The sequence below is a fragment of the Schistocerca cancellata genome, chromosome 2, assembly GCF_023864275.1.
Source record: "Schistocerca cancellata isolate TAMUIC-IGC-003103 chromosome 2, iqSchCanc2.1, whole genome shotgun sequence".
Lineage (NCBI taxonomy): Eukaryota > Metazoa > Arthropoda > Insecta > Orthoptera > Acrididae > Schistocerca > Schistocerca cancellata.
The window spans coordinates 137,331,642-137,352,609 of record NC_064627.1 but is presented as its reverse complement, the minus strand read 5'-3'; the positions used below and the strand labels follow the sequence as shown (position 1 = coordinate 137,352,609).

Sequence of the window (20,968 nt, the reverse complement as noted above, 5' to 3'; positions counted from 1 at the left end):
TTAATATTTTTTCTGCTACTACACTGTATAGTATAGTTACAGAGTATCAGTGGTGAGCAGCGTACACTTTAAAAAATACATTATTTTAAAAACTGTATTTTTTTTTTAATTTTTCCATTTTGTGGCCTGCAATATCTGTGTTGGGGGACCAGATAAAAATCTGAAAATTTCACAGTTAATAGACCTTTATGATATCAAACTTCAGTATAAATTCCAACTTTGAGATTCAATTGGAAGTTATGGAAAAAATATTACAAACACGAGTCAAAAATACGTTTTTTAACATCTGTGATATCTGGTAGGCTAATTAAATAAAGTATACTAATTGCATAATGTAACACACCACATTATACTAGGTAATGATTATTTGTCGAAACAATGCTGTGGTAATTGTTTCAGCAGGCTAACAATTGCATCTGCAAGCCTATACAAGTCTGATTGTTGTCTTCCCTCGTATACCAACAATTGTCTACTCACACTTGTTTAACTAGAAGTTCTTGAAGTGTGCAGTTGACAAATGGTGTCTCTGCGTTCTGTTGGTGTTATTATTAATGAAGCATGTCGTAAAAGTGTGTATGGAGTGTATCCTAAAGACATTACTGGAATCTAAGATATTACTGTATCCCCGTACTGCGGAATAATACTTCAACAATAAAAATTAAAGAGAGAGAAAAACAAAAATAACTTAAATTTCAAAGGAAATGCGCCATATACGACAACACACAGTGCTCATGCAAGCATCTGCCAACAGCAAAATGTGTCAAAGGCTCTAGAAAGACTATGCAATGCTTCATAACAACAAATTGCCTCCGATGAGCGTGAAGTCACAACTGTTTACATTAGATTTTGTTTTAGCAGTTATGAGTAGGCTCATGCGCATGCGCAGTTGAGTCACGTTTGAGCAGTAGTTTCTGCCGCTTCTGGCTACAGGAATGTGGCTATTGGCTGTGCAAGCAGTTGCAGCAAGCAGCTAGATGCTACCGGGGGAAAGGGGGCGCCAAGTTCATATTCTCGAGGGAAAAAAATAGTTGTTTCACAAAGCGCTTAGCATCCAGCACACGTTTGTCTAACGATTATTCATATGATTTTGAAACGCTTCCCTGTGGCTTTTTGAACATTTTTTAACACATTTTAAGTTGATGTCTGAATAAATCATAGTTGATTTTTGAAAGTGTGCGTAGTATACGTGATGTCTGTCAGGAGAACCCTCGTCGCATCTAGAAATAAACGTTCTGCAAACAAAAGGGGACAGGGCTACACGAGATGAAGGGAGTAAAGCTGAATGGATGAATGCCAATCGCTGTCTGATTATGTGGTTGATTGGGTTTGCGAATGATCAGCGTTGTTATAATTACTAGTGAAATCCATAGATTCAGACTACCATAATGGAAATAAACGACTGACAGGAATAACAGGTGAGAAATATTTCGTGCTATCTTCTCAGTGTATGCAAGAAAATGAAATTTTGACAGAAAATGTTTGGCCAGATCGCCACACTAGTAAGGACCAGTTGTACAGTCCCAGGCTAGCAGCCACTTCAGTTCTATTCTGGAAGTAACGCGGAAAACGTGTTGTACGAATGTGTAATAGTGCCTAACTGGAAAACAAACGTGGGATACTAAACCTGTGATTCTGGCAGGGTTAGTGAAATTACTCGGCGAACAAATTTTGACAATGGCAGGAATAGCTGCAGAATTGGTGATGACAAGATTGTTTGTTAGAACGAGGAAGGAGAAGAAACGGGGACATCACACAAATTATGGAAGAATAAGAAGATTCCAAATTTATATAAAAATTTCTTTATACTACTTTTCGATCTCAGTTTGAGAATCTGGTGCGTATGAATGAAATGTGAAACTATTTTCTAATATAAAGCCTTTTGCTTGTAGTAGGCCTAATAGGCATTTGATATTGGCACTTCGTAAACTATATTTTGTCATATTATAAAAATGACCATTTGTGCCAAAATAGTCTCGTTTATTTGGTGTGTCTTACAAAATTGCTCCAATATTAGAAAGGCATATTTTGTTTTATCTAGCAGACAGTGACATAATAGACGTAGTCAGATCAAGAAACCACACCAGTCTTAGGTATTATTTGTGTTAACAGCTTTTTCCGTATTAGATAACGACATTTTGAATTTTCATGTAGCGAAACGTTTGACGAGCTTCGAGGTAATAGATTCTTTTGCAGAAAGGAAAGCATACCGTGTAAAGGTGTAGCAAGATTAGAGAGAGAGAAATGCTAGGAGCTAAGGATTGAAGAAATGTGTACTTTCTTGCTTGTCTCTTTTCTTTTTTTCTTTATTGGTTTTATGTATCACATATTTCAGTTTATGTCACACACAACAGCAAGTTATTAGCTAATAAAGAGTGCAAATTTTCTGAAGAGTTCCTGTTCTGCCGATTACAAATAATCCCATCTGCTATTTATTTCAAGATTTTTTTTTTTTTAAAGAGGGGGGGGGGGGGGGGGAGGCAGGATGTCAAACCGGCCGACTGGGAGCAGGAGAGGCATGACAGGACATTTCAATTCGCACTGTCCTGAATATAGATTGATGGCATCCATTACAAAATATACACGTTTCAATTCCACAAAGCGAAATACAGTGATATGCGTTAGAAGAATGCTTTGTGAAGAGGCGTGGCACTGCACTTTGACACCAAGTAACATGTCTTACATTTCCTTGAACATATATGTTTTATGTTTCAGACTTTTCAGAAAGATGTGCGCTACAAGATGAATGTATTTTTGAAAATTCGATTTTCTTAGAATTGACCCGTTTCACAAATATCGTAGATCCGAGGCTGTTGCGCAAAGCAGTCAGAGTTATAGTGGGTAGTCTCCACGTGATCCATGTTTACATTTAGTGATTTTGCTGTTTCCCCTTCATTTACTCTCACGTCAAATGAAAACAAAACAGACATCTGTGGCAGGGTGCTATCAAGTGAATTAAAATACATTCACATAATTACAGCAGGCTAAAATATGTCATTCGTTTTAGATTTTATTTTATTTGACTTTTCTGACTGTCAAGCATTAATCACCTTGCAGAACAATGAAGTTATTTTTGTCTGTTTGCTAAAGAAATTTGATTTTTATCAACCTTATCAAGTGAGGCAGTCAATGTATTTGAAACGAAACTTTTAATGCATTTCAAGTGCACATTTTCATCTTCTAGCACGTATGGCATTATGCCATAATAAAGAACCAAACATGATATAATACAGTACTGGTGCTCCAAGAAAATTTACATCCCGAAAACCACACTGAAAAGCTTAATATCAAGTTGAGGTCTACTTCATTGGGAATCTGGACATACGAATATGCACTTTAAGTATGCACTTTAAATGTACACATTTTAGTATGGTTCACGAAATTCTGATGCTCTTGGAGTATTCTCTGAGGTCTTGTTTCTTTTGTGGCATAATGTATGATCTTTTAATGTTTTTCACGTACATACATAAGGGCTTCCTGCGTCATGGTAGCTGCGCAAGCACGATGTTGCCTGTTTCTGCGCTCTCTGGCAACTGCTGAAACGAACCTATTTCTAATAGGTTGCGGGAAAATATTGTGAATGGTGGTTTGAAAAGCGTTACTTTCAAAGTAAATATACTTTTATGTTAGTTGAATTATGTGCGAGAATGTACCATGAATTTCTTAAATCACAGAGCGTTTGAATCTCATTTAAACATCAGCTCTTTGATGACGAGCCATTTAGAAGAATTTCGAACCCTGATCAGACGTTTATGTCATTATTAAAAATTTTGCTGGCACATTTGTGTGATATATCTTAAAGTGTAACACGCGCAAATAAGATCAACATTATATGCGAAATCTGAGCTTCTCTTGCAGCTGATTAACCTTAGAGACCAATATTATACATTAAAGCTTTGCTTTTCTTGTAGCAACACTATATATATTAGTTTAAACTATTAACGTTCCCTGTTTGTATGTTCATGCTATGTAACAGTGATGTTGCTGTTGACTGACTACATCACATGTCCTATGCTCTGAATATCCGCTGTCATCGGCTGCTGAGATCACATGACATGAGCATGACTGGCTTACGGAAATAAATTGGACTCTTGATTTCAATGATTCGGAAAGTAACATGTGGTATTTGGTGGAATTCCAGTGTATACTTTCGTAATACCAAAATAGGCAATGCACATGTTGGTGCACATAAGAGATATTTCCAAAAAGTGTCTTTTTCTCTGCGTTTCATTTTCTAAAGTGCTGGGAAATTCTACGCCCATGTATAAAGGATTAATAAGGGAAAATTTACTGTCACTTTACACGGAAAAAGTGTGTTTTCACCTCGGAGAAAGTGTATTTTTAACCGGGAAATAAGGGAATTTTTCTTCCTTGTCCGCCTATACACCCTGGTGTAATACGGTGTGGATGTTGGGACAGTTCGGTGGCAGTGCAGGTGCCCCATCGTGTGTATCGTTTCTGGGGCACCACTGCTCTTCCCATTTCCACCCACCCCTCTCCTGTTCTTTCCTCTTCCTGCTGCCCGTACGTTTTGCACGATTATCCCTTCCCCTTGACTGGCCTGTGCTGTTTGTGTTGTTCCTCCCATATTTCTGCCATCCTAGATCATGGACCGGTGACCTCACGGTTTGGTCCCTTCCCCGAAATCAACCATCTAATCATCTCTACAGTTTTCTAGCAATACAACATCTCTGTCCACAACACCATTATGGAACTTCCAACATTATCCTTTTGGCCATTTGCATATGTTGTGAGAAGGAATACACTGTAACACCCCCGTGGAGTATGCTCAAAGTTATTTCTATGTCTGAATATATCTTTTCATTGAAAATGACATGTTGTGTTCTAGTTGCTAGAAACTCTTCAGTCCAGTCACAAAGCTAGTCTGATATGCCAACATTAGATTGTGCTATAAATTTTTTTCAAATACTTTTGTAAAGTTTGGGAAGTGAACTGCTGATCGGGATGACCATTCTTGAATAACAGCCTTTAGAGCACCTACGAAACATATTTCTTCAAATGACTGATTAATTGTTATGGATTGGGGTCTTCATAGTATACTAGGAACTGTTTTAATTATTCTGGAGGTTATTTCATCCCATTCAGTTGAAGTTTTATTTTTTTAAAGATAATATTGCTTTTTCTACACATTTAACTGCAATTTTATGTTTAGTTAGAACTTCCGTGCTAACTGAAGATAGGGACATTACCTAGATAGTCACTTAAATCAACATCTGATTTTGATTCATTCATTCTAATGTTCTGTTGTTTCTGAAGGGTTTTCAATGAACTTGTCACCTGACTTAATTTTGGAGATCTGTGGATTGTCAGTTGTTTAGTTTGGATTGTATCATTTATTCTGTGCCTTTGAGTTATGATGTGTATTATTCAGAATGAACGTTTTGTGTACCATTTCTTTTGCTGTCTTTATCACCCATCTACTTATAGTTTTATTCTGTTTTACTTAGTTTACAATTCTACAGTTGTATTACTTTACAGTTCGTTGTGTAAAATTCTACTTCTAGTTCTAGACACTTTTATTCCAGCTGTTATCCATTTTAGTTTATTTATTCTTTATGGCAGACAATGGGGGGGGGGGGGATGTTTTGTTAAAAACATGCAATAAAGCTTTCAAGAAATCTGCTGGAGTTTTTAGGGCTTGTACTACAGTGTGCCAATGGCAAGTTTACTTCTGCTGTGCCAATGGCCAGTTTACTTCTGCTAATCATGATAGAACAAGATTATATATATATATATATTTTTTTTTTACTGAACTGTTGTGTGTTGTATATTTTCCATCTGGTGCCTTTATATTTCATAGGCCCAAACCGATACAAAATAATCAGAAATCCCTAAACCTACATCGAATTTTCTTGTATCATGAAATTTGTAATTTGTCAGAATAGCATTTATACAAGTTGTAGTTCACCTACTTTCTCTCTTGTGAATTCTGTGAAGTTTAGCTTGAAACCAAATACTTGAATCACGTTAATAAATTGTGCAGATTTACTGGATTCATTTATTATGCTTATATTAAAATCAGCAGCTATCTAATCCTTATCTTCTTCTCTATCGTCGGTGTCTGTAAGAGATTCCGGAGTTTAAATAGAAATATTTTTGTTATTTATTTACCTGGGTTCTATATGTCAAAATTATTTCAATATTTTTGCCCCTCTAATTCCAAACAGCAACTTTCAAAGAAAATATATTGTATGCTCACAATAGAGAAAATTAAAATCATCTGTCTCTAAATGTCAAAGAAATTTTAATAAGTATGCAGCAACCTCCATGAATTTTCTTAATCTTCAAAGGCTCTTACCTGCAATATAGTTCTCTAATTTATTAAGCATTTTGATGCAGGATTTCTTTAGGCTATGTTCTTTCAAGGAAAAATTGTAATATTTCTCCCTTCTGACAGATAAATTAATAGCTTAACACTCAATAGTTTTTACCTCTCTGCTATTTACATGTTTTATATGTAGGCCATAAATGTTTATGTTCATGAAAAAATATACATTCACTTATACTTTTAAGAACAGCTTTTCTTATAATATTTTTACTTGTTATTTCATCAGGCAACTTGTCACCCCCACTACTCACATTAAATTACCCTTACTATTTTTAATTTTTGCGGATGTCGATAAACATCTGGCTGAATTCTACAGACCTTAAATTGTTCTAACACAGACCACCCTGTGGTAAACAGTCTGTGGTTTTGAAATGATTTGGATCTACAAATATTGTTGCTAGTGTATTACTCTCTTATCTGATTCGACAGTTTATTTTGTGTGCATATTTATCGCTCAGTGTTCTATGGATAATGGTACTTATGGCTACTTGTAGTACCGCAAATATGTTTGTCACCATTTAGATCACACTTCTTGTTTCATTGATGATGATTTGTTCACTACAGCTTTGTGGTAAATGTGTTCCCATATGGGCAAAAACTGCTTTTTAGTCAGTGTTAGAATTCACACTTCCTCTTTGGCTTTGTTTTGCTTCCAGTATGTTTTTCAATTGCATATTTAGTTGATGAGTTTTTATTCCTCAGTGAACATTGATAGTGTATCTTGAAACTACAACATTTTAAATTGTGAAATCACTGATTATTATAAAATCATTTTAGACACTTTGTTTTGGAATGTGTGCACCATTTTTAATGCTCCGTACCACAGTCAGTAAAAACAGAACCCTTATGGGATCACTTTGTTGTCTGTCCAACTATTAAGTCACCTTTATCTCAGGAATAGGTAAGATCCTTTAGCAGTGTAAAAAGTAAAGCTTCTAAGTCAGCGCAATAAAAAAAGCCATTTGTGTCAAATATTTTGATACTTGCAAACTCACTAATCAAAACCTATAGGGTACTTCCTGTTGATCTAGAATCATGAAATGTGGCAAGAAGCAAGGTTTTATAGTACAAGTAAAGGGAAAAGTCCGAAAACAGTTATTTTGTAATTGTCTCATGAAAAAAATATTAATTTGTTATTCATTAACTGTCTGTGTGTCCATTTGTCGAGATAATTTTTCTCAGAAACGAATAGACATAAACTGTTGGAATGTATGTCACATACTCTGGTCAAAGGTCCCATGACAGTGTAAAAAAAATTAAGCTTCTGTGTGAGTGGGTTTGACTGCAGTCTCATCTGATTATGAGTGAAGATAAACCTGAAGGTGCTCCGGTCTTGTAAATACCTAATTACTCTCACCTTAAAGATATTACAAGGTGTCTACGACCCGGGACAACCGGGAGATCCGGGAAAAACCCGGGATTTTTTTCATCCGGGAGAAAACCGGGAAAAACCCGGGATATTTTTAGAATTCCGGGAATTTTTCATTGTTTTAGTTTTCAGTTACATTTTTGTAATTTTGACTAGTAAGAACCGACACACTAACAACGGATATTACTGTATCCCGCTACTGCAGAATAATACTTCAACAATAAAACATAAACGAGAGAAAAAAACGAAAATAACTTAAATTGCAAAGGAAATGCGCCATATACAACAATGACACAAGTGCTCATGCAAGCGTCTACCGACTGAAAATGTGTCAAAGACTTTAGGAAGACTATGCAGTGCTTCATAACAACAAATTCCCTCCAATGAGTGTGAAGTCGCAACTGTTCACATTCGATTTGTTTTAGCAGTTAACGCGCGGGCTCATGCGCATGTGCAGTAGAGTCACGTTTGAGTAGTAGATTCTCCCGCTTCTGTCAACAGGAATGTGGCTGTTGGCTGTGCAAGCAGTCGCAGCAAGCAGCTAGATACTTCCGGGAAAAGGGGACGCCTAATTCATATTCTTGAGGGGGGAAAAAAACTTGTTTCACAAAGCACCTAGCATCCAGCGCACATTTGCCTATCAATTAGTCATATGATTTTGAAACACTTCTCTGTTGGTATTTGAACACATTTTAAGTTGATTTCTGAATGAATCATAAGCTGACTTTTGAATGCATGCATAGTGTACATGATGTCTCTGTCAGGAGAATCCTCGTCGCATCTAGAAATAAACTTTCCACAGACAGAAGGGGACGGGGCTATACGAGCTGAGTGGAGTAAAGCCGAATGGATGAATGGCAATCGCTGTCTGATTATGTGGCTGATTGGGTGTGGGAATGATCATCGTTGTTATAATTACTAGCGAAATCCATAGATTCATACTATCAGAATGGAAATAAACGACTGACAGGAATAACAGGTGAGAAAGATTATGTATTATCTTCTCGGTGTGTCCAAGAAAATGAAGTTTTGACAGAAAATGTTAGGCCAGATCGCTACACTAGTAAGGACCAGTAGTACAGTCCCCGGCTACCAGCCGCTTAAGTTCTATTATGGAAGAAACGCGGAAAGCGTGTTGTACGAACACGTAAAAACGCCTAACCGGAGAATAATTGCGGGAGAACTAAACCAGTGATTCTGGCAGGGTTAGTGAAGTTAATCGGCGAACAAATTTTGACAGTGGCAGCAATAGCTACAGAATTGGTGATGACAGGATTGTTTGTTAGAACGAGGACGGAGAAGAAACGAGGACATCACACAAATTATGGAAGAATAAGACGATTCCAAATTTATATAAAAATTTCGTAATACTAGTTTTCGATGTCATGCTAGAGAAGCTGGTGCATATGAATGAAACGTGAAACTATTTCCTAACATAAAGCTTTTTGCTTGTAGTAGGCCTAATAGGCATTTGATATTGATACTTATTGGATTATATTCTGTCGTGTTATAAAAATGACCATTTGTGCCAAAACAGTCTCGTTTATTTGGTGTGTTATAAAATTGCTGCCGTATTAGAAAGGCCTATTTTGTTTTATCTAGCAGACAGTGACAAAATAGACGTAATCAGATCGAGAAACCACACCAGTCTTGGGTATTATTTGTATTAACAGTTTTTTCAGTATTAGATAACTACATTTCGATTTTTCATGTAGCAAAACGTTTGACAAACTTTGATGAGGTAAAAGATTCTTTCACAGAAAGGAAAACACGCCATGTAAAGCTGTAGCAAGATTAGAAAGAAAAAAATGCTAGGAGCTAAGGTTTGAAGAAATGTGTAATTTCTTGCTTATCTCTTGTCAGTACTGGTTTTATATATCCTATATTTATTTTTATGACACACAAAACAGCAAGTTATTAACTAATGAGCAATGAAGAGTTCAGATTTTCTGAAGAGTTCTTGTTCTCTCGATTACAAATAATCCCATCCGCTATTAATTGCGAGATTTTTTTTTAATAGAGGCAGGCTGCCAAACCGGCCGACTGGGAGCAGGAGAGGCACCACGGGACATTTCAATTTCCACTCTCCTGAATATAGTTTGGACGTGCAGTAGAAAAATGCTTTATGAAGAGGCATGGAACTGCACTTGAGCATACTTAAGACCAAATAATATGTCTTACATTTCCTCGAATAAATACGTTTTATGTTTCAGACTTTTCAGAAGGATGTGCGCTAGAAGATGAACATATTTTGAAAATTCGATTTTTTTTAGTATTGACCCTGTTTGCCAATGTCGTAGATCCGGGGCTGATGCGCAGAGCAATCTGAGCTATAGTGGGTAGTCTCCACATGACCCGTGTTTGCGTTCAGTGATTTTGCTGTTTCCCCTTCGTTTACTCTCACGTCAAATGAAAACAAAACGGATATCCGTGGCCGGGAGCTATCAAGTGAATTAAAACACATTCACATAATTACTAAAGGCTGAAATATGTCATTAGTTTCAGATTTTATTTTATTTCCACCTTTCTGACAGTCAAGCATTAATCGCCTTGCGGAACAATGAAGTTATTTTTGTCTGTTTGCTAAAGAAATTTGACTTTTGCTAATCTTTTCCGCAGAGGCAGTCAATGTATCTGAAACGAAATGTTTAATTCCACAGTACTGGGTAGTTTCAACTGTTCGCTGCATTTCAAGTGCACGTTTTCATTTTCTAGCACGTATGGCATTATGCCATAATAAAGAACCAAACATGATATAATACAGTACTGGTGCTCCAAGAAAATTTACATCCTGAAAACCACACTTAAAAGCTTAATATCAGGTCGGGGTCTACGGTACTTCATTGGGAATCTGGACATACGAGTGTGCCTTTAAGTATGCACTTTAAATGTGCACATTTTAATATGGTTCATGAAATTCCGATGCTCTTGCAGTATCATCTTTCATTGATGATCTTTTACATGTACGTACATACGGGCTTGCTACGTCATGATACCTACCCAAGCGCGGTGTCGCCTGTTACCTGAGCTCTCTGGCAACTGCTGAAACGAATCTATTTGTAACAGGTCGCGGGAAAATATTACGATTGGTGGTTTGAAAAGCGTTACTTTCAAAGTAAATATCCTGTTACGTAAGTAGAACTACGTACAAGAATGGACCGTGAATTTATTAAATCACAAAGCTTTTGACTCTCATTTAAAAATCAGGTGTCTGATGACGAGCCATTTAGAAGCATTTCGAACCCTCGAACCCTGAAGATCAGACATTTATGTCATTATTAAAAATTTTATAGGCACATTTGTGTGTAACGCACGCAAAAAAGATCAACAGTATATGCGAAAGCTTAGCTTCTCTTGCAGCTTGAGACCGATATTTTATGTGAAAGCTTTGCTTTTCTTGTAACAACACTATGTATTAACTTTCCCTGTTTGGCGCGCTACTTAACACTGTTGTTGCTATTGGCTGACTACATCACGTGTCCTATGCTCTGAATATCCTGTCATCGGTTGGCGAGATCACGTGACATGAGTTACAAACGGCTTACAAAAGCGCATCGAAATCTCGGTTTCAATGGTTCGGAAAGTAACATGCGGTGTTTGGTGAATTTTCTAATGTATGTTTTCGTAATACGAAAATACGCAGCGTACATGTTGCTGCACATCAAAGATATTTCCAAAACGTGTCTTTTTCTCTGAGTTTCGTTTTCTAAAGCACCGGGAAATTGTACGCCCGTGTACAAAACCATAACCATTCAAAGGAGTGATAGGGGAAAATATACTGTCATCCGGGAGAAAGTGTGTTTTTAACCGGGAAATCCGGGAAAAATCCGGGAATTTTTTTCCTTGTCAACGTAGACACCCTGTATTAGTGGGGGGGGGGGGGGGGGGGATATCTATTAGTAAAATAGCTACTTTTAGTTTCAGTGGGAATTTAATCCTGTGGTTAAATTTCAAAATTCCTTGTGGTTTGCCAAGCATCAGTATCTATTACTCAGTTTCTATCATGATTAAATTACTTTTATTATTATAATTTAATAACTTAAATGACTGAGCACATAGGATCACAAAAAATTACGCTCACTGATCTTTGAACTTTGATTCCTCTAACTCAAAGACTACTCAGCAGCGGATTTTAAGAAAGTTTAAATAATTGTGGTGCTAATTAGTGTAGCATGTTAACATGACTCCAGAATTAATAAAGTAAATGCAAAAATTACAACACCAAATCTGAAATTAAACTAAAAGTTTAACTGTAAAACTTCAAAATTAAAATGTTCTTAAAAGTTCTGGAATTCCGAGGACCAATATCATGCCAGTATTATCATGTCACTATCGATATCAATAACAGGCAAAAATAATTGAGATTCTCGACTCCCGGGATAGATGCACTATCTACATACATAATTAAGTTAGAATGGAAACATCAGAGCGTGAGTTATACTCACACTCGGCCAATATTTATATACTTCGTGTTGATCCGTATATACGCATCTGGTGTTATTGTACATATTTTATTAATTGCTGTTTCACCAGGAAGACACTGGGTCTGCAAGATCCTTCATTATCTGACAGCATTGACCTCATAGCTATTCTTCCATAGAAATGAAAACATGGTAGCCAGAGCATGCCAAGTCAGGACTGTAGTGATGATGCAGAAGACTTTCCCCATCAAAATTCTTAATTTTCCCCATGGTGATACAAGCAGTATTAGGACGCATATGAGGCTGCAATTTGTTCTTTTTGTCTACAATGCTCGATGGAGCTTCAGAGATGTTTAGATGTATTGGACAGCATTTATGATGTGGCCAGGTTCCAGAAAATCAACCAGAATGCAGCCATCTGCATCACAGAAGACTGTTCATATTTTCCCAGTAGATCAATCTCTTCCTGCTTTTTTCTTATGGCTAATCCAAATCGTGCCATTCGTTATTTTGATGTTTTGTTTACTACTCATTTTATAGAGGCATATTGAGTCGCAGACAATCACAGTGAAAAGATATTTTGATTGTGCCTGACTGCAACTCAGCACCTCTACTATGGGGTTGGATAGCAGTCTTTCCTCCTCATAATATTGGTATTCCATATTGGACATTCCAGTTTTGGGCTATGAGTCTGTGAACTTTGTAGCTTACAGTCATTAAATACTTCTTGATAACTCAGTTTACTAATCATTCCCTGCACAGCAGTATTTCTGTTGCAAATTTAGTTGAGATTTCATTGACAGGTGACGTGTCTTTTGTCCATGAGCTCTTCAAGTCATGTGTTGAGTATCATGGAAACTGTTTGAGGGATACTGCTGCAGAGCTCATCTTGCGTGCTTGTGTTGCCATCTTTAATGTACTTCATACACGTCATAACACTGCTGTCACCTGTGCGCAAAGACCATGTGCAGGCCGAAGTCTTAAGGTTCATTTTTTTCTCTTTGATAAGGATTTCAATGACAGCACACTGCCAAAGCAAAACAAAAGCCTGTGGTCACAAGATATAAGTTAACGACCATGCAGTGTGTCAACACATAGTACAAAGTATGTAGACTACATCTGCATGTGTGATGGTATGATGTCATTTTAATTATGTCTTGGAACTGCAGTTCCAGCAAGGGGTTGCTTGTGACCTTCATTTTGAGCCTTTTACTTTTCCAGAACTATTTTGTAACTACAGGATGAGTTATTCCATAACACGATATAAAAACTATTGTCATACTCATCTTCTCTTTTACTACTGATCAAGTGTTTTTCCCCACTTTTTTATTAGACTAAAAGACAGGAAGTAGGCATAATGTGAGCACTGTTGTATGTGAATGTATGAAATATTTGAAACTATTCTGCTTGTACAGTAGTGGTTACCCCTTTTTAAATAAATGATACTGTAATTTTGTTTATTTTGCTTATCTTTATTCAAGTATGTTTGTTGAGAGACAATAATTTTTAATCAGACTGTATTCACTGGTCTGTTAGAAGATAGCAATAGGATGTGTACATGACAGCATCAGAATCAGTATTGTGTTTGTGTTTTCAGAGGTTATTTGGTAGTCTATGCCTCTATAAGCAACACACTTGTCAAAGTAATAGTGATGAAGTTTTCTTATGATTTACTCTTAATATTTTCTTGTATTTGTAACATTATTCATGCTCAGTTATTTACTCAGCAACTGCTTTAGTACTAATCTTTATTTTAACAGTGAAATTGATAGACTCGTGTTTTCTTATTACAGGGATCTTAAACCACCAAACCTTCTTCTCATAATGGGTGGAAAAGTACTCAAAATATGTGACTTTGGAACAGCCTGTGATAAGAAAACCTATATGACAAACAATAAAGGGAGTGCTGCTTGGATGGCTCCTGAAGTGTTTGAAGGCAAGTTCCTCTTTTTTTCACTATTAGCTGTAGTGATAATTATTTATACTTTCTTCATAGACATTCATTTTTTGTTTTACATTGTTTCCTGCTAATAATGAAATTGTGTAATTCAGAAGCTAGTCTAAAGGAGGTAATTAACCATATCATTTCTGAGTAATCTAAGGATTGAACGTAACTACTCATCAAATTGTTGAGGCTCGAACACATCAACTGGCACACCTGCCTGGTCTCTCTCTCCACCACACATCCCCTCCACCCAGGCCCCGTGACCCTAACTTCACTGATCCTGCACTCACTCTCTCCACAGTCTCCTGTTTGCTCCATTATATTTCCTCCCCTTCCACTTCATTCCTCCAAGCCGTATGTGCTAAGCACAGCTCCACGTGCCTGTGGCCATAACGAGCTCACCAGTGCCATATTTTTATCCTGTGCAACTGTTGCCTCTCCCTCCCAGTTGTGAGCCATTTGTCCCAGACCATCTCTCTCTCTCTCACTGCCTCTTCCCTCTCTTAGCTCGTGCCGCTTGACATTCACCCCATTTTAGCTGCAATATCAGTGCATAGCTTTACATATGGATATGTTCTGTATAGGTCTGGAGAAGGATTTGTCTGAAACCCAGAAATGTACTTAGTAAACTGTTGACAACTCAATGCGTCTACCATATGGTCAGTTGTTACCTTTATTCCGTAAAATATTCATGTTCGACTAAGAACTTTCCATACCTTGTTCATATCATTTCTGATGAATTCATGAACTTAAAAATATTTAAAAAATTCAGTAAGTCTTTGGGAAATACCATTTAAATTTTGTGGACACAGATACATTGTGTGACCAAAAGTATCCTGACACCTGGCTGAAAATGACTTACAAGTTCATGGTGCCCTCCATCGGTAATGCTGGAATTCAGTATGGTGTTGGCCCACCCTTAGCCTTCATGACAGCTTCCATTCTCACAGGCATACATTCAATCACATGCTGGAATGTTTCTTGGGGAGTGGCAGCCCATTCTTCACAGAGTGCTCCACCGAGGAGAGATATCGATGTCAATTGGTGAGGCCTGGCACAAAGTTGGCATTCCAAAACATCCCAAAGTTGTTTTGTAGGATTCAGGTGAGGACTCCGTGCAGGCCAGTCCATTACAGCGATGTTATTGTCATGTAACCACTCCACCACAGGCCGTGCATTATGAACAGGTTCTTGATCTTGTTGAAAGATGCAATCTCCATCCCCGAATTGCTCTTCAACACTGGGAAGCAAGAAGGTGCTTAAAACATCATGAGCAGCCGCTCGACCATGAAATCCGAGTTTTCTCACCTCCCGCTTAACTGTCATAATACTTGCAGTGGATCCTGATGAAGTTTGGAATTCCTGTGTGATGGTGTGGATAGATGTCTGCCTATTACACATTACTACCCTCTTCAACTGTTGGCGGTCTCTGTCAGTCAACAGACGAGGTCGGCCTGTAAGGTTTTGTGCTGTATGTATCCATTCACATTTCCACTTCACTATCACATAGGAATCAGTGGGCCGAGGGATGTTTAGGAGTGTGGAAATCTCACTTACAGATCTGTGACACAAGTGACACCCAATCACCTGACGACGTTCGTAGTCTGTGAGTTCCGCGGAGCACCCCATTGTGCTGTCTCACGATGTCTGACGACTACTGAGGTTGCTGATATGCAGTACGTGGCAGTAGACAGCAGTACAATCCACCTAATATGAAAAACATTTTTTTTTTTTTTTTTTTTTTTGGGGGGGGGGGGGGGGGGTCTGGATACTTTTGATCTCATAGTTTACCATTAGAAATAAAGCATGAGTATGTGTCAGCAAATGTCAATAAAACTGAAATCTGTCGTGTCATTTCGTTCTTATGTTTCTACTGTAACTCATTGTTTTGCTCCAATTGCTGTGATCTTCTTCAGGAGGCTGAACACTGTCAAACAGTAGTTTTGTGTTCCCATATAAAAGGGAGGTTCATCCCATTTGTATGAGCAGGCTGGGCATTATTAAGTGGTATTCATAGTACCCTCAGTGACAGGCCATTGTTTCTGTTTAAGTACTTGCAGTCAGGTTGACAAACAAGTATTAGTAGTTGTTGCTCTTATTTATTTCAATAAGTGACATGCTTTTGTGACTTAACTGTGTCAAGAGAGGTGGAGAGGAAAGTGCAAAAGGTGTAAAAGAAGTCTGTCTGTTTTATAATATAAAAACTGCCTGAAATGTAGACATATTTAGCTGTGTCACTTCTGTTTAAAAATCATATTTAATAAAATCATATTCAACATGCATTATTATTTTGTGACTTAACAAAATATTGAATACATAATTTAAACAGCTCTTGTCTTGATTTTGGCAAATGTGATAGTACTTACAGTTAACTTACTTCCCATAGGTTCCGGTATTATTATTATTATTACTTTTACTTTGCAGACTTATTATAATTGCTTATTTGCTATCACCAGACTTGCATTGTGCACTGTACAAATTAAGACGTGCTCCCTCCCCCTCCCCCCCCTCCTCCCCCTCTCCCCCCCTCATGCATGCATTCCCCACCCCCTCATACTCCCCCTCCCAATGCATTATCTCCTTCAATAAACTTAGGAGAGTAGCCATAAAATTCTAATTATCACCACAAAGAAAAGATGGTGATGGTATTAGTCTTTCTTACGTAATCACCATAACCCAGAACCTTTGCCTTTCGTACTCAAGTGCTCTAACACCTAAGCTACCCTAGCATTACTCTGGACCCGTCCTCACAGCTTTGCTTGTGCCAGTACCTCATCTCCTACCTGCCAAACTTCGCAGAAGTTCTCCTGTGAAACTCCTGGAAGAAAGGATATTGAGGAGACATGCCTGTCTGTCAGCCACAGCCTGGGAGATGTTTCCAGAATGAATTTTTCACTCTACAGCAGAGTGTGCGCTGACATGAAACTTCAGGTAGTGGTGGAAGTAAGGGAGTGAGGACAGGTCATGAGTTGTGCTTGGGTAGCACAGTTGGTAGAGCACATGCCCATAAAGGCAAAGGTCTTGGGTTCGAGTCTCAGTCCATGCATTTGTAGAAGGTGACAGTACAACCAGGTAGATGATAACTGAAGCACAGTATTCAGTCAGTGAACGAAAATTTGTGCACATTAGATCCCCCGCCAGTTGATTTCAAAGTACAAATGAAACAGAATGGGCCTATATATGCAACACCAAATTATTACAGTGAAAGAGATTATATTTCTTAACACACCATTCCCAATCTGAATCAAAGCAATTATCCATGGAATAGAAGCATTGTTCCTCTTCAACAAAGAAAAGTAGTGAGGGTGACAGGGGAGGAGGAGGAGGAGGAGGAGGAGGAGGAGAAGAAGAAGAAGAAGAAGAAGAAGTTGAAGGTGATTGCATCAACGTACAATATTATGAATACAATGTTTTGGAGCTTGAATACACCGTCACGTTAAGACTGTAAATGCCACTCCTACAGTACTACTCTGGGAACCATGACAGGCCATAGCCTAATGACTTGGACTGTTGACAGCAGGCATGATTATTCTGGATGGCATTTCCCACCCTCATACAGATAGGAAAATGTAGGGATTATTGCAAAAAAGATCCTTGCTATTTATGGGAAATAAATTCTTGTATCAACTCACAACTGATGTTGGTATCTTCAGTTCTAACAATACCTCACTTTACATCTCAGAATTCACATATATTCTCCATCATACATTGCTGGATTTACACTTGTGGAAGAAAAGATGTTGTTGCAGCTACCTGGGGGCTGTTCACTAGCAAAGTGTCGTGCCAGAAGAAGGAATGTTGGGGAGGGCTATTCTGCCAGACAGTGTCAGGATGATGGACAGAATCAGCTGTATATTGTGAAAACTCAGTGTGAAGACTACATACAAATCTAACTCTGGTGTTCTGATAGTGTCTCAGATCAACAAAGGACAATACAGTCTCACTCAAAATGTCAGGAGTATACTTGTGGAAGAGTCTGTGTTAGAATGACTATACAGTGAATCAGTAGCAGATCATTGAACATAAACTTTTTTACAGATTGGGACAGGTGCAACATGATGTGCTGTGAGATATCAACCATGTAATAAAATTCATCATCGTGTAAGTTCTCAGTGTGAAGAAGAGCTACCACACCCATTTGTTCAGAATAGCCATCGAAATTCATAAACATGACAGTAATTTTAACAAGAAGAAGAAATCGTCAAGACAAATGTATCCTGAATTTCCGTGCTGCGTTGAATCACCCTTGCAAATAACAATGGAGGAGCTACAGTGATAATGACTAGGGAAACACTCCCATGGACATCAGTGTGGAGAGTATGTTTAACCTCCACAGTAGGCTCGACTCCAGTCTGCTACCAGTAATAGAGGTGATTCTTTGAGAATTCTAGTCACAATGCCAGCAAAACACTAAAAAAACATCAGCTGAGGCTCCGGAGACAAAAGCCAAAAGGCTGTATGCCACCTTTTTTCCTGGTCTTCTTTCTTACAGGAGAACTAGTTCAGCAAGCTATGCTGGAAGACTTCTGTGAAACTTGAAAAGAAGCTGTAATGCAAAATTGAAGCTCTGAAGGTTGGTTGTGAACCCTGTCTTGATGACTTAGAGTAGCCTCTAAAAGCATTGACCACAAATTGCAAGGGTCTAAGCTTGAATTCCTATCAGGCACTAGATTGTAATCTGTCATAAAATTTCAGAATAATGTGCACTCTGTTACAGAGGAAGAGATTCATCCAAGAAACAAGTAATTTATTGTAATCTTAGAGAATGAAAATTTTAGTTTTTAAGCAATAAAGAAAAATGTCTGAAGGCAATCGTTCATCTGCTGCAGCCCTCGTCCGCCCCTCCAAACCCCCTTCCCCACTCCTCTCTCTCTCTCTCTCTCTCTCTCTCTCTCTCTCTCTCTCTCTTTCACACACACACACACACACACACACACACACACACACACACACAGAGTTGATATTGTTTGCGAGCTGTTGTATAGATAGGCTAATTTGTGTAGTGGCAAGGAGGGGGGGGGGGGGGGGGGAATGTGTGGGACAAGGAGGGCCAACATCACAGTTCACACTCAGCAACAAAATGACATTTAAATAATAACCAAAGTGAGAGAATGTGCCATGAGAGAGAGAGGGAGGAACGGAATGTTGTGGAGTAAAATGCATTACAGTATTGGGACAGTGGTTGAGCAATGAGACGAGAAAGATGAGGACAAAGAAGTGGGCTGCCAAGGATAACGGCATGTCACACACTTTAGCAGTTACACTGCAATTCTCACCAAAGAGCTATTTCAGTTTGGCATCTAGCACTCACACATAATACTCAGTGGGAGGCAGTTAATGATATGCAGTCCAGTGACCAGTGCCCGATTTGATTACCTACCAGATAGGAGACTGAGCAGTCACCAAAAGGGAGACATGAAAGTGGCTAGCTCAGCTGTGAGTGATAGGATTCTTTGGCTGGTCTATTATTCAGCTGCGAGATACTTTCATTTGGTCACATAGATAAGGTCACCTGTGGTCTAGGGGTAGCGTCTTTGATTCATAGTCAAAACGCTTTTGGTGGCGAGTTCGAATCCTGCCACTGCTTAAATTTTGATTAATAATCAGCATTGGTGGTTGAAGACTTACGGTATAAGAAGTCACCTTCATTCTGCGTTGTCAAAGAGGGCAGAGGATTGGAGAGAGGTTCAGGGCACTCTCTTGTCCTAGGGGTGGGAAACTGGCCCTAAAGGTGGAACAATCAGCAATGATCTACGGCATGAGGATGCAGAAGGCAATGCAAACCACTGCATTAAAAGCACATAACGTTTATCCACAAGACATGTGGCCTGTAATTTAAAAAGTGTCATGGTGATCTCTCCATTAGCAAAAGATTCCGGAATAGTCCCCCATTCGAATCTCCGGGAGGGATCTGCCAAGGGGGAGGTTACCATAAGAAGAAGATTGAGTAATCAAAGGAAGGATAATATTCTACGAGCCAGGGCGTGGAATGTCAGAAGCTTGAACATGGTAGGGAAGCTAGAAAATCTGAAAAGGGAAATGCAAAAGCTTAAGCTAGATATTGTAGGAGTCAGTGACGCGAAATGGAAAGAAGACAAGGGTTACTGGTCAGATAAGTATAGGGTGATATCAACAGCAGCAGAAAGAGGTATAATGGGAGTAAGATTAGTTGTGAATGGGAAGATAGGGCAGAGAGTGTGTTATTGTGAACAGTTCAGAGACAGGGTTGTTCTTATCATAATCGACAGCAAACCAACACCAACAACGATAGTTCAGGTATACATGCTGATGTCGCAAGCTGAAGATGAAGAGAGAGAGAGAAAGTGTATGAGGGTATTGGAAGGGTAATAGAGTGTATAAAGGGGGACAAAAATCCAATAGTCATGGGGGACTGGAATGCAGTTGCAGGGGAAGGAGCAGAAGAAAAGGTTACAGAAGAATATGGGCTTGGGACAAGGAATGAGAGACGAGAAAGACTAATTGAGTCTGTAACAAGTTTCAGCTAGTAATAACAAATACACTGTTCAAGAATCACAAGAGGAGGAGGTATACTTGGAAAAGGCCGGGTGATATGGGAAGATTTCAGTTAGATTACATCATGGTAAGACAGATTCCAAAATTAGATACTGGATTGTAAGGCGTACCCAGGAGCAGAAATAGACTCGGATCATGATATAGTAGTGATGAAGAGTAGGCCGAAGTTTGACGTTAATCAGGAAGAATCAATACGCAAGGAAGTGGGATACATACAGAAGTACTAAGGAATGACAAGATATGGTTGAAGTTCTCTAAGGCTATAGATACAGCAATAAGAAATAGCTCAGTAGCTCAGTTGAAAAGGAATGGACATCTCTAAAAAGGGCCATCACAGAAGTTGGAAAGGAAAC

At 38.4% G+C, this 20,968-nt stretch overlaps 1 protein-coding gene across 3 annotated transcripts in view; it reads left to right on the top strand.

Moving 5' to 3' along the window:
• Positions 1-20,968, top strand: part of LOC126161412 (mitogen-activated protein kinase kinase kinase 7-like) — a 182,457-nt gene that overhangs the window by 28,051 nt on the left and 133,438 nt on the right. For all 3 annotated transcript variants that reach the window (XM_049917201.1, XM_049917200.1, XM_049917199.1), the window contains exon 4: positions 13,930-14,072. In XM_049917201.1, coding sequence (XP_049773158.1) covers positions 13,930-14,072 — 143 coding nt within the window. The remainder of the gene's footprint in view (positions 1-13,929; positions 14,073-20,968) is intronic.